The sequence below is a fragment of the Aulonocara stuartgranti genome (genome assembly GCF_965226115.1).
Source record: "Aulonocara stuartgranti genome assembly, chromosome: 15".
Lineage (NCBI taxonomy): Eukaryota > Metazoa > Chordata > Actinopteri > Cichliformes > Cichlidae > Aulonocara > Aulonocara stuartgranti.
Window position 1 is genome coordinate 21148964 of NC_138951.1, and position 17498 is coordinate 21166461.

Sequence of the window (17498 nt, forward strand, 5' to 3'; positions counted from 1 at the left end):
GGCATGATATCCAGCTCAAATGCATAATAAATGACATTTTGCTGTCTCTCCCATAATCTCAATTCAAGATTGTTTGAGTGTTATATCGCCTCCTTGTGAAATGTCTCTTCCTACACTGCCAACCAAAAATAATGTAGCACCATCTAGTGGTTTAATTTTAGTTTGGACCGTTGTAATCAGTGGAAGTGATGACACCTGTGGAGACAGTAACATGTCTATATCAGAGAGACAACACCTGTTACAGCTTTTCTCTTTGCCAAAAGATGTCTTGCTGCATTATGTGGCTGCTGGCCGCCTTCTGCCTGTCAACAGGTACAGCCTAAAAACATATGTACTGCAAAGTATGGATTTTTAGCTTAATAGTGATAATGTTTTTGTGTGTATGTAGTTGGCAGTGTTCCCATCAGTCCCGCCGGTCCTTTCGCAGGTTGGTGCTCATTAAATTCATTTGCATGTTTGATTTGCATATGCTGCAACATATCAAATCTGAGGATTCTACATTTTTGTAGGTAATGTTTCTTTAAATGCCACTACCACGGGTGGGTATGAGAGCACCACTGCAGCGACTCCAAGAGGTAAGCTCCAGAGTTTGTTTGTTTTTTAATTCATAATCAATAACATTTCCAAATGTAGTTAAGATATTGAAAGTGTCACTTTCAGTTAGTGCCTATTTTTGTGTGGGTGTGGGGGTGTGTGTGGATTTCAGGGTGGATGCAGTGTGAGATGTGCAGCAGTTCCCCTTACTTGTGACATGATAGATTTTTGATGTGATGTTTTTTTTTTAATTACGCCCACAATGCCACCAGCTCTGCTCCAGACTTGTGATCAGTTTATGCACTTGCACTGTTTTTAGATTTGCTAGAATACAATGATGACTTAAAGATTTTCTAACACTTGATACAATAGAAGTTTCTACAGACAGAATATTTTTTGCTTCATGGGTCCCCGGTATTTGTGTCATATGCTGAAAGTTCTTTACACCCTTAAAATAAGTGGAAACATCATTGATATTAGCTGTATTTTTATTTCAGATTATGCCTTTTCTCTAAATCCCACCATGAATACCACCAGCTCTGCTCCAGGTTGGTGCTCACTGAATCACTCAGAATATTTTTCATTTGCTAGATCATGAATCCAGTCCACTTAACTGTCTCCAGGGTGGTTGTTGTGCATCTGGTATTATTTAGTGTGGACCACTGCATACAATGGCTGTCCAGTAACCCAGAATATTTGATTCTGGTATCGTTACGGTCATTTATATGAAATATATGTACTGGATTTTCATTTCAGTGGGTGCAACTCCTTTAAATGATGCTCTGAATGCCAGCAGTCTTGCTGAAGGTTGGTTCGGAATTATTTTAGAGTTATGTCTTTGGAAAGCCATTATTGTCCAATATATTTTGTACATGCTTAAAAGTGGAAATTGTCAATACTGGTCTTTGCCTTTCAGATCATATTTTTTTAGAAAACACTCTGAACGCTACGAGCTCTGTTCCAGGTTGGTATCTGGTTAATTCACTAGCACCCTTATACATTTGTTACTTTCTCTAATTAAGAAAATTGTTTTGGGAATTGTACCATTTCTATGGTTATGTATAACCAAAGAACAGATTTAGTATTTTGTTTCGTGCGCTTTATAAACACTGCTTCCATTTCGGTTGGCACAGCTCCTTTAAATGATGCCCTGAATGCAAGCAGTCTTGCTGAACGTTTGTGCTAATGTGTTTCTGTGGGTTATGTCATTGGAAAGTCATCAGTGTTAATATAACTCTGCCTGTTCAAAAAGCGAAACTTGATGTTTGTTTCAGACAATGCCATATATTTAAATGACACCTTTAATACCATCAGCTCTGCTCCAGGTTGGTGGTCACTGAGTGACTCAGATTATTTTCCATTGGTAGAATATGAATTCCATCATTATTCTTAACTCCCTTGTAAATCCCAGGATGGTTGGTGTGTGAAATTCTTTGATTATTATTATTTTTTTGTATTGTTACGGTCATTTATATGGAATCTGTACTGCCCAATGTAAACCCTGGATGTGCTTTATATTTCAGGTGGTGCAACTCCTTTAAATTATGCTCTGAATATCACCAGTCTTGCTGAAGGTTGGTGCAAATAATTGCTTTGTCATTGGAAGGCCATTAGTGTTAGTTTACTGTGTACATGCTTAAAAATTGGAAAGATGGTCAATATTGGATGTTTGTTTCAGATTATCCCTTAAATTTGAATGACACCCACAATAATACAGACTCTGCTACAGTTTTGTGTTGGCTTGACTCACTTGCACTAGTCTACTGTTCTAAGATTAGACATTGACAGACAGCTCCTGCAGATTAATTGTATCCTTCTTGATTTAAAAACATTGTGCGTACTTGTAGTTGGTTTAGTTGGTCCACGATTTTTAACTGATGCCCTGAATGCCACCAGTCCTGCTGCAGGTTGGTCATTATTTTTGTGGTTTACATCTTCACAATTAGTTTTTAGTATTAGTATTTTGTACATGCTTAAAAGTGTAAACATGATGGACGTTGAATGCGTTTCTGTTTCAGACTACGCCACATCTTTCAATGACACCCACATTACTTCAAATACAACTGGCTCTGCTCCAGGTCTGTTTTCACAGGACTTCAGACTGTCAGGTTTTATGTTTGAGGTGTTCTAAATATGTGGCTGTCTGCAGGTGCTGCAGCTCCAGAACCTGAATCTTCAAAGAATAAGAGTGCAGAAACTTTGAAAGGTAAAACTTGAGCATAGCATGAGATTAGACTGGCCACAATCCTGGCAGATTAGCTAGTGTTAGCACTTATACACATCCTATTATAGACAGTATTTAAGATGCTTTAGCCAGCCCAGATGAGATAGTCAGATCCCATCAAGCACTATTTCAGTTAATCGATGTCCAATCAGCTGGCTCTGTTGTGGGATCTTTCTTATCTCGCTGCCTCTTGCCTTGCACATATGGCCATGGAACAGCCAATCACAAAATTGAGCCTTACTCCAGATGGAAAAACCAGCCTCTTGATTAGTGGGCCACACTAAACCACTTAATTTTCATGTCCAATGACTACTTTTTCTGATTTTTAAATCCTGCACTTTGTCAGAGTTTGATCAAGACATGCCAGTCCAGGAGGGGGACATTCTAATTCCGGTAAGATGGAGGGGTTTTATATTTATTTATGTTTTGTGTGGTACTGTTGATTGCTGTATGTTTAAACTTGCAGGAGAGCAGAAATGCTGTACACACTCTGTGGCCGGATGCCACCACCTCTTACATCATCACTGATGAACTGGGTAGGTTGTTGTCCCTCAAATAGGACCAGATATTTGATTACTGAATGATAACTGATTTGGTTTTGACTCCAACAGTTTCCCGAGAGGCAGAAATTAAAGCTGCCTTTAAGATGATATCGGATGTCACATGTATTCGTTTTAAGAAACGAGACACCGAGTCGAGCTATTTGAAGCTTGTGACTGGCAATGGGTAAGAAGTCAACTATCTCTGGGTAGGTTTGTTATTTTGTTAAAGATGAAGCAGTACAGGAAATTGCCATAACAAATTGTTTCCTTGGAAACAATTTGTTATGGCAAAGCAACAGTAAGGAAAATCAGAAACTTCCAGCATTTGCGGGCCTGCCCTTTGCCACTCCTGTTTTTATTACAGGTCTGTCTCTAAAGGCTTCAATCATTCAATCCCATTTTATACTGTGGTGGTTTCACTAGAGACTTGAACACTGGATACTAGAAAGGGATGGGGAAGAAAAGCTTTAATGAAAGATTAATAGATGGGGAAACGACATGCTTGGCAGCAAAAGGGAAAGCCCATAAAGTAGGCACTCATTAAAGCCTACCCAACAATTTAATCTTATTACTAGTTTGTGACACAAATTGAGGCCTGTTCCATTCAATTTGGTACATTTTGGTTTCAGCCTCCATTATCCATATATTCAGACATTAAGGGAGAATCTCAGGTCAGAACTGAGTGGTTGAACTCTAACATTTATTTATTTTGCACCTAGCTGTGCCTCATTCGTTGGTTGTCAAGGAGGAGCCCAGCGGCTCTTCTTTGCTTCAGAGTGCACCGTGGGGAACCTTTGCCATGAACTGCTCCATGCTCTGGGACTGTATCATGAACACACTCGTGAAGACCGGGATAAATATGTCACAGTGAACTGGCAGAATATTGTGGCAGGTACACAAGCTTGTTTGCTTTTTGCATTAGTTGTAATGCAGTTAAAAACAAGTTGTATCCAGATTGTTCACTCAGCCCAGTTCCTTTGGATGCAATTGAAGTCTTTGGTCAGTAAAAGTGAGACCTCTTGGTTTGTATAATGGAAAATATGCCCCCAGTGGTGTCGATGGAATGTAAAGTATGACTTTGTGCACATGAATGTTAAGATCCTCTCCTGCCAACTCAGTCCCTCCTTGTCAAAGCCTTCATCTTCTTGAAACAAGAACTATAACTGTCTCTTGTAATGCACATCAAAAAAGGAACATTAACTTGAGTATGAAGAAATTACTTTGGCTATTATTGTGATACAGTAGGTGCATCATGTTCAACTATGCCATTTTGGATTTCTTTTTCCTTAAAGGTAAAGAAAATAACTTCAAGGTGAAGCATGGAAACACTCAAAACCTACCATATGATCTCGCGTCCATAATGCACTACGGGCGGTAAGTTGACGACTTCCTCATTTTATTTTCTAATTTTAAAGTACTTGAAACAGACTCCAGATAAGTTTACCCTCCCCCCTGGTCTTGCAGGGATTTCTTCAGTACAAATGGAAATCCAACTGTGTTGCCTAAGCAGAGTGGTGTGGAGATAGGTCAGAGGAAACATCTGAGCCAGCTGGACATAGAAAGATTGAATAAACTCTACAGCTGTGGTAAATTGTGAAACTAAACAATTGCGTGTTTCATTTTATAACCATTACATGTTGAATTGACAGTAAATGTGGCACAGACAAAAGCAACCCTGAAATTTCTTTCAGGTCTTATCTTAGGTCGGATACTGCAGTACCTCCTGCCTGACAGGAGTAGTTTGTCTTAACACTGTTGTTATTGTTACCATAACCTAACCCAGGCAAATCTTTGCATCATGGGAGGAAGTGGAGAGACACCACACAAATATGAAATCCTTCAGCTAGTGTATTCAACCCAACACCTTGCTGTGAGCCAACAGTTTTAATCACTACATCACTATGCTGCACAGCAGTCATTTTAAAATACTTTTCCAGTAATCATTCAAATATTCATTTAAGCAGTCATATCTCCAGAATACATATGAAGAGTTCGAGGTAGTTGTTTGTTTGGATTTTACTGGACAGATTCACAGGTGATGGGGGGGGGGAGAGAGAATACACATCTTGCAAGCACATTAGATTCCCATGACTTCCACATAGGAAGGGCATTAGAGAACAAATACATGACATAACATGTTTTCATTAAAAAAAAAAATAAAAAGACATACTTTCACAAAAAATTCTATACCCAGCATATTATTTTATAGATTGGTTCAGAAGGGTAAAGAAAAAAAATCAATTATTAATCTCAGGAGTTTCCCCTTCAGCTCAAATGCATAATAAATGACATTTTGCGGTCTCCCATAATATCAGTTCAAGATTGAGTGTATGTCGCCTCCCTGTAAAATGTCTCTTCTATCACAGCCAAACAGGAATAATGTAGCATCATCTTGTGGTTTAATTGTAATTTGCAACGCTGTAATCAGTGGAAGTGATGACACCTGTGGAGATGGTAACATGTATATATCCGAGAGACAAAAGCTTTTACAACTTTTCTTTCTCAAAAGATTCCTTGCTGCCTTCTGTGGCTGCTGGCTGCCTTCTGCATGTCAACAGGTACAGCATAAAAACATACGTACTACAAAGTGTGGATTTTTAGCTGAATATTAATAATTAGTGATGGCCAAATGAAGCTTTCTGAAGCTTGTATTGAAAAAACGGTTCATTACTCGAAGCTTTTCAACAGTCCTCTCTGGTGACATCTGCTGGCCAAAAATATGAAGAGCAGCTTGAATCCACAAAAGACCAACCAAACCAACTGCTTCATAATGATTGCTCACTCTGCAGAGTGGAATTCTGTCTGATATTGGGCTGCCGTTGTTGCTTTGAACGTGTATTTGTTGGTGGTTTAAAAAAAAAAAAAGTGGTTTATTTGTTTAATAAATAATTTTGACCAGTAAACTCTCCTTTTTTAAACATGCACCATTGTGTGGTCTTTCTTTGCTTATGTCTTCTTGATGTTGGTAAATACAATAATTGAAAAATACCACAGTACATATAATGTACAACACATTATGGAGTATGCTTCTGCTGTGAGGTCCTGCCTCCATGCAATTAACCGCTAGACGGGTGTATTTATAAATAATATTATATTAGGGACATTTTCCCAGACCTATTTTTGATCTGGGGGTAGAATTGATTGTGAAATGGAAAGGGAAAATGCTTATGAACTTGCAAATTAAAAACAGGGCTACTTTAAATGCATCATTTCTCATTTTTATTTAAGAGTCTTTGTTCTAGTGTGCGATGGCCAAACCTGCTGATTTAAATTTAGCCATTTAAATCAGCTGTAATGGATCAAGAACACCTCTAAAACCTGCAGGACACCAGCCCTCGAGGCCTGGGTTTGGACACCACTGCTCTAGAGGTTATTTTTATTTATAATCAGTAACATTTAAAGTGTATTTATGTTTAAAGTTTAACTTTCAGTTGGTGTCCTTAATTTTATTTTTTTTTCTAAAGATACTCATCAGGTTGGATGTTGGTGCAGACTACATGCATGTAGATTTCAGAGTGGATGCAGTGTGAAATGTGCAGCAATTCCCCTTATTGTAAGAGTTCTAATATGATATGATAGATTTTTTTGGACGTGTCTCTTTCAGATTATGCTTTTATTTTTCTTTTTAAAATTGCACCCACAATGCCACCAGCTCTGCTCCAGACTGGTGATCAGTTAATGCACTTGCACTATTTTTAGATTTGCTAGAACACAATGATGACTTAAAGAATTTCTAACACTTCTATTGTGATACAATAGAACCGTGAATACCACCAGCTCAGCTGCAGGTTGGTGTTCATTGAGTGACTTGGATTACTTTACATTAGTAGAATATGAATTCCTTTACTAATTTAATTTTCTTTACTCCTTTGTAAATCCCAGGATGGTTGGTATTGCAGCTCCTCTAAAACAAACGGCCAGAGCAGGCTAAATATCGGGATACTGACGCGCAGCAATAAACAAAAAAATGCACTTCTGAGCCATTTGTTCTGTTTATTCAACCATTACTGTCTTTTTCCTTAAAGGGAAAGAAAATAACCTCAAGGTGAAGCATGGAAACACTCAAAACCTAAAATATGATCCCAGCTCTATAATGCACTACCTGCTGTAAGTTGAAGTCATCCTTATTTCATGATTTCCAATTTTTTTTTTTAAGTACTTGAAACAGACTCTGGACCCCCACCCCATCTGTCTTGCAGGTCTCGCTTCAGTACAAATGGAAATCCAACTGTTGCCTAAGCAGAGTAGTCAAATTTATCTGTGTTGCAATAACTTTTGTTGCCACCATGGTCGTCTTCTTATGAACAACAGAAACACTACAGTAGCATCATGCCACATGCAAGAATCAAAAGATGAAATTTGTAAAAGCAGAAGGGGCAAGCAAAAAAGTTTAGAGCGATTCAGGCTCAATATTGACATTTGAAAAGCTGTATATGATGATCAGTCATGACTCGACATCGAGTGATGGAGGTATTGTGGGGAAGTTTGTCCAGTCTGAAAAGGAGACTGTGTAATATGAACATAGACATCCAGTGCTGTATTCTAAATGTACTTCATATATCCACAACGATCAACAGTAGCAGGCTGAGAGTCTAGTTTGGTCTGTAGGAGGAGCTAAGAGAACAGGAAGCCTGTCGGTATTAAGCTGTGGGTAACGTGATCAGAGAAGAAAGACTTTTGCATCCTACCTTTCATTTATCTGTCAGGAAACAACGGCTTTTAAAGTCAACTCAGTTTAAAGGTAAGCTCAGTAAATTTGACATTTATATTCAATTTTCATCCATTAGTGCATTTTCTTTAAGCAGTGCAGATGAAGACTTTCTTGCATTTTGTCCTTTGCTGCAAACATTGTGAGGAAATATCCTTGCCACTGTTTTTGTTTTGTGTGAGAAGAAGCAATCATATGTTCAAATGTTTTTAAGAGGTTTTCAAAGTCTGGAATGCAGCATAGTCCCCCTTTTAAATAGGAGCCTATTGGTAAGCTGGCATACTGGAGCTTCAGTCTGATCCCTCTTTCTTGGCAGACGGTGGACAAAGTGTCGGTTTTGTTTGGGCGTCTCAGATTTAGCGTGTAAATGCTTTGGATTACACACAAGGTGCTGAGTGTCCAGCCAAGAGATAAACTGTTAAGTGGCAGCTCAACGTTGTTTGAAACCTTTGAACTGTAGTTGAATTTTGCCTAGAAGATACAAAAAGGATGTGGAAATTTTCCCACTCAAAATCTAGTAATTTTGCTCACAAACTCACTGGTGTGCCTGTGATCAACATGCCAAGCAAATGGATGCTTATATTTTGACGCAGATTTGAGTTGGCACATCTGGCAGCTCTGTGTAATCAAACCTGTTCGATATATATGCTCTTTTTTCCATGGTGCCATTTACTGTGATTAGGGTTCCTGGTCCATCAAAACACCCCCAAAGCATTAAGTTCCCACATGACAGTGGGGATGGTCTCCTTAAGGTGGAAGGCTTCTCATTTTTCACACTAAATGAAGGCAACATCATTGTGGACAAACAATTAAATTTTTGTTTCATCTGACCATAACACAGAAGACCAGAAGTCGTCTTCTTTGTCCAGATGACCCTTTACAAAGGCCAGGCGGGCTTTTGTGTGCCTTATCTGGAGAAGTGGCGTCCTCCTTGGTCTGCATTCATGGAACCAAGCAGTGTCAGAGTCCGTTGGAGTGCCTGCCTAGAGACATTGTCACCAGCAGAGCACAGATTCACCAGGATGGCCTTGGTGGTGATTCATTTTCACCTCTCTCACTATCCTCCTTGCCAACACAGGTGTTATTTTTGGCTTCCAACCACGTCCTCTGCAATTTTCCACAGCGTGGAACACCTTGTATTTTTTAATAATACTTTGCACTGTAGCCACTGGAACTTGAAAACATTTAGATATGGCCTTGTAGCCCCTTCCTGACTTGTGAACAGCCACAATGCAAAGCCGCAGGTCCTCCCTGAGCTTCTTTGTCCCAGCCATGACTGTCCACAAGTCAACTGCAGAGAACTGCTCTTTTTCACCTGTTGAGCTGATTAAAACAGCTATTCCCAATTAATCAGGGTATTTAGGATGCTTTAGAACATCTTGGATTTTTTGGAATAATATAGAACTTTGGATTTTCCCAGAGACTGTGAAAGTTTGTAAAGGGTATGAATAATTTTGGACATGACACCTTTTGATCAAATGTAAATAAAACTTTCTGGAAAGCTTAAACTGTTAGTGTTTTAGGAAAACAGCTCTATTTTTTTTTAGGTTCTCTTATGTTTTTGCGATGCATTTGGATGTTGGGTTTTTTTTTTGGATGATATCAGTGCACATTTTATGGTCTGCCAATATTTGATAAAGTGATGACTATTTCTCCTATATGGCACTTTATCATGCTAAATTTCCTTTTATATCACACCACATCCTCCAATTTTATAAATGCTAAAATGCTAATGTAACTTAGGTTATTAAATTAAGTTACAATAAAATTCTGACGTTATTCTGTTGTATCTATAGTGGGTGATGCTGCATGGCTGCATCCTTGGTGTTCAGACTGCACGACAGAGGCCCCGAGCTGGTGAGGGAGGTGCTTCTGGAGCGAGGCTGGGAGGAGTATAATGAAGGAGAGCGTGAGGAGGAAGACTGGAACCTTTACTGGAGAGGCTCTTTATTTCAGACCTCACAATATCACAACCTGCTGCCGTGGCAACGCCTCAACCACCATCCTAAAACTGTTGGCATCACACGCAAGGTGCACGTCTACATAGATTTTTTTTTTTTAACTTCATGTCATGACAGACGTATTACCAGAAAAAGAAACTGTTCATTTGAATCTCATTCCTACGTCGAGAAATGTAAACGACTCTCGTACAACAAAACTCAGCTCTTGAGCTGTTTAAAATTTTTTGTGTCAGTGCTTGAAATGTTGGAAAAGCACAAAGCATAACTTCTGGGATTCACACATCTGCAACCAGTTCAACTAACAAGCATGATTTTGGACCAGGAAATTCAAACCTAGAACCTTCCTGCAGTGAGGGTCCGTGGTAATTACTCTACCACTGTGCCATCTGGGCAGGAATGCAAAATATTAAAGAAAAAAAATTGTAAATGGATGATTAGTAGACTCTGACTACTTGTACATACGCTCACTTCATCTGAAACTTCAACCAAGTGTAACAGTATGTACATGAGAACAACAAGGAAGAGCATAACAGGTCCGTTAGAAATGTACTTTTTGTCGTTACCCTCTGCTGATTAAACTTTTATCATCAGGGGTCAGCATTATACCAGTGTTTGAGTTTCAGACGTGCTGTTCTCTTTGATATTTCTTATTTTCCCTGCCCTTATTTCCTGAACAGGCTTCGTCTTTTCTGGTGGAAAATGCAATTAACAACATTCTTAATGACTTTCCTTGTTAAATACAGGTTGTATTGATTCACTTTCTCATGATCCTGTGGTGCAAAGTGGTAATCTACTGCCCTTTGACTTCAACTTCTGAAATATCTTCAGCACACCACATAAATGTTTGTGATATAAAGTCAGTGGTTGTCTCTTCACATTCTGTTGATAGTTTTAGTTAATTTGGGAAGATTTTACATCATTTTCAACAAAGTAATTTTTAAAAAGAAAACCTGAATTTATACCAAATGAATTATTTGCATTTCTTTCGGATTTCTTTAGGATTGCTTGGCACGCAACCTGAGGAGAATGAAAGCAACATTTGGTTCAGCTCTCTATGACTTCAGTCCCACCACTTTCATCTTCCCCAATGACTACACCTGCTTCCTGGCTGAGTACAACAGACTGCGTCTGGCCAGAGGAACATCGGTCTACTGGATAGTTAAGCCTGTGGATCTCTCCAGAGGTCGAGGGATCTTCATCTTCGAGGATATTAAAGACTTGGTTTATGATTGCTCTGTTGTCATTCAGAGGTACATTAGCAGCTCTCTGCTGATCTCCGGCTACAAGTTTGACTTGAGGATTTACGTGTGTGTGAAGAGCTTTCATCCACTGACTGTGTACATTCATCAAGAAGGCCTGGTGCGTTTTGCCACTGAGAAGTTCAACCTGTCATCTCTGCATAACCTGTATGCTCACCTCACTAACACCAGCATCAACAAGTTCGGTCCCTTCTACAAAACTGAAAAAGGAAGAGTGGGCCGGGGATGTAAGTGGACCATGAGCAAATTCAGACATTTTCTCCACAGTCAACAGATCAACGAGCTGCTTCTGTGGCAGAGGATCAACAACATCGTCACTCTGACCCTCCTCGCCATTGCTACATCAGTGCCCTCCTGTCCTAACTGTGTGGAGTTGTTTGGATTTGACATCCTCATAGATGCCAAGTTTAAGCCCTGGCTGCTGGAGGTCAACTACAGCCCTGCACTCACACTGGACTGCCAAGCTGATATTTCAGTGAAGAAAAAGCTAGTCAGTGATGTCATTGATATGATGAACTACACATCGACCGACAGCTTAAGAGACAGAGCTTATCGGAAACATAGGTACAAGCAACCTTGTTTTAAGGCGAACCACCCGTCTGAACCTGTGCTCTCAACGTTAAACCATCAGAAGAAAAAGAGAGGTAACAAGGGCTCGCACACTCAAATTCTCCCTCTGCTAAAAACGTCTCATCAGCCTGAAAAGACAAAACGGGGTAAGCTTAAACAGCGTGACCTTGAAGCCAACTACCAAAGATGCCTTCCGCCTTTTGAATTATCGAAGATACGTGAAGCTAGATGCAGAATAATTAACACCAGTGCTATCAAACTCCACACCAACCAGACCCAAAACCTGATACTGGGCCAGGATTCAAGGACAAATGAGTCAGCGTTGAACAGACAGTCTCGTCAGCCTCTTGTATCGTACCTCATGAACAACGGGTCTCTTTACAGGTCTGATGTTACAAACCATGACAACTCTGAAACTGAAGCTGAGAGGCAGCGCTCAGGAGAGACAGACGTTTCCTCTTTGACACCTGACACCCAGGAGAGTGAGGAAGCGTTCACACGGCCTGCTGCGTCCTGGAAGCTCCCAAACATTTACAGGTACTGTAAATTTGCAAAATGTCAAACGAAGAACAAATCGTTGGTTTTAAAAGTGGAAAGTTTGACCTATTACTATTGCTTAAATTACTTCTGACTTGGAATATTTTACAATTTTGGTGAAAATTGCATTTTTATGCCTTGAAATTCATAAAACTGAAGCCAGTTTGAGAACCTTTAAATTTTTTTAAAAAGGGATGACAATTGACTCTTTTCAAACGTTCACAGCACAAAGCCAGTTCGGATCACTGCGGAGAAAACCACAGGGAATGGACAAAATATTCCACCAGTGAAGGTTGGAGACTTCATAAGGACGTTTCCATTTAACAGGGCTACTCTGAAAGCCTCGCAGCACGAACTGGACATAAGGACAGTCCTACAGGAGATTCAGAGCCTAACTGGACAGTTGGTTTCAGGCAAAGGACACAAGATGAAGAGCAGGAGAGAAGAGAAGGTGACAGCAGATAAGGATGCTGATACTGACTTTGATTCGCTGTTGTGGGGACCAAAAGATCCTCCATTGATCAGCCAATTCTTCAAATCAACTTAACCTGTGACATACTCTAGCTGGTGTAAATGAATACTCACTTATACTGCATGGTGCTTTTCTACTGTTTTCTTTAGGGTTGGAGGCTCTGATAGGCTGTTTTTTTCTGGGTTGGTTTGTTTATTTGACCTAACACATCATTAGTGAGGATCCTACAGCCCTTTGTGTAGCTTGCATCAGAACATATTTCATTTATATGTTAAATATGATCAAATTTGCTGGTAAATTGAGTTTCTTTATATGCTGTAGTCACGGGAACAAGATTAGCTTTTATGTTAGAACACACGACCCACACGAAAACCTGTGGTTGTTAAAGAAACTTTTAGACAAACGTATCTGTGATTGATTGTTTTTATGATTATAAAAAAGCGTTATTGGTTAGTAGTGGACTTTGACAGACTCACACGTGAACACATATTTTAATGGGCTGTGAGACAGTGACTCTTTTCTAATTAAAGTAGTTAATGTACACATTTTTGTCGTGTGGCTCTGAAATGTACTGTGGCTCTTTAAGTTGTTTGAAACTTTGAAAACATCTATTAGAAAGAGGGGATTTGCCATGAACTCTGCTGCTCTCACGCATCTGATCTGGTTCTGCACAAAACTGGTGAAAATGTGGACTTCTACGGAGATCACTAAGGCTTCAAAAGTTCTACAAAGTTGCCAGAAGGACAGGTATATAGCATTAAAGCTGAGTGGAACAGTGGTTAGCACTATTGCCTCACAGCAAGAAGGACCTGAGTTTGACTCTACCATAGGGCTGGGCCATATCATACTGTTCACGATAATACCGGTATAATTTCATGCAACGATAAGAAAATGAAATATCACGATAGAATATGGGTAAAACGTGCATGCGCAGTGCCTTTGTTTTCATATGCACATGGCGAAAAAGGCACGGCGGCGTATTGTGTGTGTATAACCTCTTTTTAAGTTTTGTGGATATTATACATGGTTATGCTGAGGATATGTCGGCCAATTTCCACCGGAAATGCCTTTTGGTTAAACTGTCAGCAAGGAATTTGCATTTGCACTGTTAAATTTTTATATAACTTTAATGCAAAAAACAGCTGCTTGTTTAAGTGAAAATACATTGATGGGTTCTTTTTTTTTTTTTGCACTAATAAAATTGTGGAGTTGTGAAGTATTTTGTGTCAATTATATCGTCAGTTATATCGTTATCGCAAACTTTCAAATGTATATCGTGATAAATATTTTTGGTCATATCGCCCTGCTCTACTCAACCATCTGGCTGGGAACTTTCTGTGTAGAGTTTGCTTGTTGTCATAATAATGAGTTACAACTCAGTGCAAAGCTTCAAATATCAGAAGGAAACTGTATGTGTAGGTGATATTTCTCTGGTTTACGCTATAAAGCAGAAAACAATAAATGTTAAGGCCCAGATATGACCCACATCTGCCTTGACTCGCCACGTGACTAACAGTGTGTCTGGTTGCCACAGCTCCACCTTACATATGCTAGCTGTTACATGTGTGTCATGATCAGCTCTACACACAGACTGTATATAAAAGACAGATGCAGCCATCGTGAGGTCAATCACTGGGTTAGTTAAACCCCATTTATGAAGCCTTCGGCTGGGTTTTTCACAATCAACTAGGTTTGATTTTTGAATGCAAACATAATGGACACGGGAGGGGAGGATCTGATGTATTAGTTTGAAACGTTAGCTTAAATGTTAGTCAACTGACTTATTTACACTATGCTGCTGCAATTTAAATTTTTTTTTAAATCATGTTTTTATGCTCCATGTGAGGAACTAATGCACTTTGGGAAGTAAAAATCAAGTTTGTGCAGCGACTGAACTGGCACAGGGAACATATCAGTTTGCACCACATGAACTTATAATGAGGTCAGTCAGTGCTTTGACATCATCTTTTGTCCTTTCACATAAATTATTGCTGGGGTGCTTAATAACCACTTAACAGTCCTTTATATACCTGGATAATTTGATACTGACAAGATTTGCACTGCAGACACAAAGGTGGACTCTAGAATTTCTGTACAATAGAAACAAGTTGTAAAGGGGGGGGAAAAACATTAAAACAAGCATATTCAGCAACGTGATACACACTTGGAATCTATTATTGCGTATCTCAGTCCATTTCCTGTCTTCCATGGCATGTTAGGCATACTTACTCAAATAATAAATGCTTAATATATTTCTGAGATGTAAAATTGTCTTTCCAGTAAATCTCTCTTTATCAGAGAAAGTGGCATCAGCAGAGGGCAGCGTGGAGAATAGTCATAACAACACAAGTGAGTCCTTCTCTGTCTCTGTAGAGTACATGAATGTCTGAAAGGCACCAGGAAAACAGTACCACAGAAACCACAATGTCATTTGTTCAGTTAATAGCTGGTTAAGAAAAAAGTGACCTCAAAGCACAGCTTGTCTGAGTGGCTATCTACTGTTTTGGTGTTGAGTTTTAGGGTTTGCAATGCCAGGAATAAAAACCACTTGTATGAACTTTCATTTCTTATCTGACATTTAAATACGATTAATACTATGAATTCTTAAATTGTTCCATTTGTTGTTGGGAACACGTGCAAAATGCCTCAGTATGCATGAATTTTACACAAGACACAGACATCAACAAAGATATCTGAACTAATCAAATCAAATCAAATCAAATCACTTTTTATTGTCACATCACATGTGCAGGCACACTGGCACAGCACATGCGAGTGAAATTCTTGTGTGCGAGCCCCACAAGCAACAGAGATGTGCAAACACAACAACACAAACGAGCAAAATACAAGAATGGCCAACCTGAAACTAATAAATATATGTACAATATATAATAGTGTATGCATTTCTGGATGTGTATACTAAATATTTTCCTACGTGTGTGTGTGTGTGTGTGTGTGTGTGTGTGTATACACATTTTTACAAATTAAATAGTAAAAAAATAAAATAATAATAATAATTAATAATAATAATAATAATAATAATAATAATAATAAAATATATAAAATATACAGAGTTGAATATGTGCAAAACAAGTGGCATTTATATACAGTGTGGAGTGCATAATATTGAAGTTCCAGTAGTGAAGCTGAGGTGTCTATGACGTGTTCAGCAGTCTGATGGCCTGATGGAAAAAGCTGTCTCTCAGTCTGCTGGTACGGGACCGGATGCTGCAGAACCTCCTTCCTGATGGAAGTAGTCTGAACAGTTTATGGCTGGGGTGACTGGAGTCCTTGATGATCCTCCCCGCTTTCCTCAGGCAGCGCTTCCTGTAGATGTCTTGGAGGGAGGGAAGCTCACCTCCAATTATCCGTTCAGAGCACCGCACTACTCGCTGGAGAGCTTTGCAGTTGTAGGCGGTGCTGTTGCCATACCAGGTGGTGATGCATCCAGTGAGGATGCTCTCAATGGCACAGCGATAGAAGGTCCTGAGGATGCGGGGGCTCATGCCGAATCTTTTCAGTCTCCTGAGAAAGAAGAGGCGCTGCTGGGCCTTCTTCACTGTTTTGTTTGTGTGTACTGACCACGTAAGATCCTCAGCCAGGTGTACACCAAGGAACCGGAAGCTGCTCACTCTCTCCACAGCAGCGCCGTTGATGGTGATGGGGGTGTGTACTTCTCTGCACCTCCGGAAGTCCACTATCAACTCCTTTGTCTTTGCGACATTGAGGGTGAGATGGTTGTCTTGACACCAGTGGGTCAGGGCGCTGACCTCCTCCCTGTAAGCCGTCTCATCACCGTTGGTGATAAGACCCACCACTGTAGTGTCGTCCGTCTACAGTCATTTCTCTCTGAAAAAGCACTTGGCGAAGGTGAGAACAGGCACAAAAGCACAATATATAAGCAGAGAGATGTTACAGCACTGATAATCCCATCATCCTTTTGCTTGCTGAGATCAGAAACTATTTAAAGCCCTGTAGTGTGAGATTCTTTTTAATCTCCTTTTTTGTGAGATGAACGCCTCACAAACAGAGCAGAAAGGTCAGCCTTATATGAGTTTGTTGCGGTGCTGATTGTGCAAATGAGTGAATGTGCATGAGCTTTTGATCAGGTGGCTCTAATCAGGTTCAACAATCTGAAGAGGTGAATCTAAAGGTGATTATTGCTTGTGGCCGCTTGTCCATGAAATTCTTTCAGCTCTATGGATAATTCTGACATGCTGCAGATTGTTGCAAATGGTGCTGTTGCACTCGTGCACGTGCACAGTAGATTCAGACCAGTTTAAACTGTGTGGTAACATAAATATCTGTGGTCCAGCAGCCTGCTACGTACTACTCTGCTAATTACTTGTGGTTGTCTGTATATAGTTTCTCTTTCCTGCTTGCTCGACATTCACAATGTGCTGTAATGGGCTCAACCAGATATGTTGATCATGCTGCTGAAGCCTTAATGTGGAATTTTGCCATCCAAAGGAAATCTTTTGAGGCTAATTTATCAAACTTTGAGTGGTTTTTAAAAATTATTTTTTCAAACTGATGCTCTCCGGTCAGCAAGGCATGCTTTTAGAAGGACTTTTGGTTAAATTCATAGTGAGCAGTGAGGATGAGACACAGTTGACAGGTGAAAAATTAAAGAAAGAAACTGAACTTTTGGCCTGTATACTGAGCTTTGTATTGCTATAGTTTATGACACT

The 17498-nt window shown here is 39.7% G+C and overlaps 2 protein-coding genes across 14 annotated transcripts; both read left to right on the forward strand.

Annotated features, from left to right (window-relative positions):
* The first annotated feature begins 204 nt into the window (after positions 1–204).
* On the forward strand, positions 205–6157 carry LOC309689243 (hatching enzyme 1.2-like). Of its 12 annotated transcripts, XM_082505523.1 has the most exons (17): positions 207–312; positions 389–427; positions 510–575; positions 1032–1082; positions 1291–1341; positions 1451–1498; positions 1809–1859; positions 2058–2108; positions 2382–2441; positions 2553–2612; positions 2684–2740; positions 3105–3151; positions 3225–3294; positions 3370–3484; positions 4020–4192; positions 4593–4674; positions 4765–6148. In XM_082505523.1, exons 1-17 carry the CDS (start codon positions 264–266, stop codon positions 4895–4897), a joined length of 1203 nt encoding a protein of 400 aa, XP_082361649.1. In that variant the 5' UTR covers positions 207–263; the 3' UTR covers positions 4898–6148. The 12 variants fall into 12 exon arrangements, with proteins under 12 accessions (XP_082361655.1, XP_082361659.1, XP_082361658.1 ...); XM_082505527.1 differs by lacking the exon at positions 1809–1859 and having other exon boundaries at positions 206–312; positions 4765–6152; XM_082505528.1 differs by lacking the exon at positions 2382–2441 and having other exon boundaries at positions 4765–6150.
* Positions 6158–7820: 1663 nt separating this feature from the next.
* On the forward strand, positions 7821–13314 carry ttll2 (tubulin tyrosine ligase-like family, member 2). 2 transcript variants are annotated; one of them, XM_082506063.1, is made up of 4 exons: positions 7821–8041; positions 9805–10039; positions 10969–12335; positions 12561–13314. In XM_082506063.1, the coding sequence occupies exons 2-4, from the start codon at positions 9818–9820 to the stop codon at positions 12880–12882; spliced, it is 1911 nt and encodes a 636-aa protein (XP_082362189.1). In that variant the 5' UTR covers positions 7821–8041; positions 9805–9817; the 3' UTR covers positions 12883–13314. The 2 variants fall into 2 exon arrangements, with proteins under 2 accessions (XP_082362189.1, XP_082362190.1); XM_082506064.1 differs by lacking the exon at positions 7821–8041 and adding an exon at positions 8939–9086.
* The last annotated feature ends 4184 nt before the right edge of the window (positions 13315–17498 follow it).

Coding starts and splice junctions, on each gene's coding strand:
- ttll2 (XM_082506063.1), top strand. CDS start 9,818: ATGGCTGCATCCTTGGTGTTCAGACTGCACGACAGAGGCCCCGAGCTG. Junction 10,040..10,968: donor CTGTTGGCATCACACGCAAG/GTGCACGTCTAC, acceptor GGATTTCTTTAG/GATTGCTTGGCACGCAACCT. Junction 12,336..12,560: donor AAGCTCCCAAACATTTACAG/GTACTGTAAATT, acceptor AAACGTTCACAG/CACAAAGCCAGTTCGGATCA.
- LOC309689243 (XM_082505523.1), top strand. CDS start 264: ATGTCTTGCTGCATTATGTGGCTGCTGGCCGCCTTCTGCCTGTCAACA. Junction 576..1,031: donor CACTGCAGCGACTCCAAGAG/GTAAGCTCCAGA, acceptor TTTTTATTTCAG/ATTATGCCTTTTCTCTAAAT. Junction 3,485..4,019: donor AAGCTTGTGACTGGCAATGG/GTAAGAAGTCAA, acceptor TTTTGCACCTAG/CTGTGCCTCATTCGTTGGTT.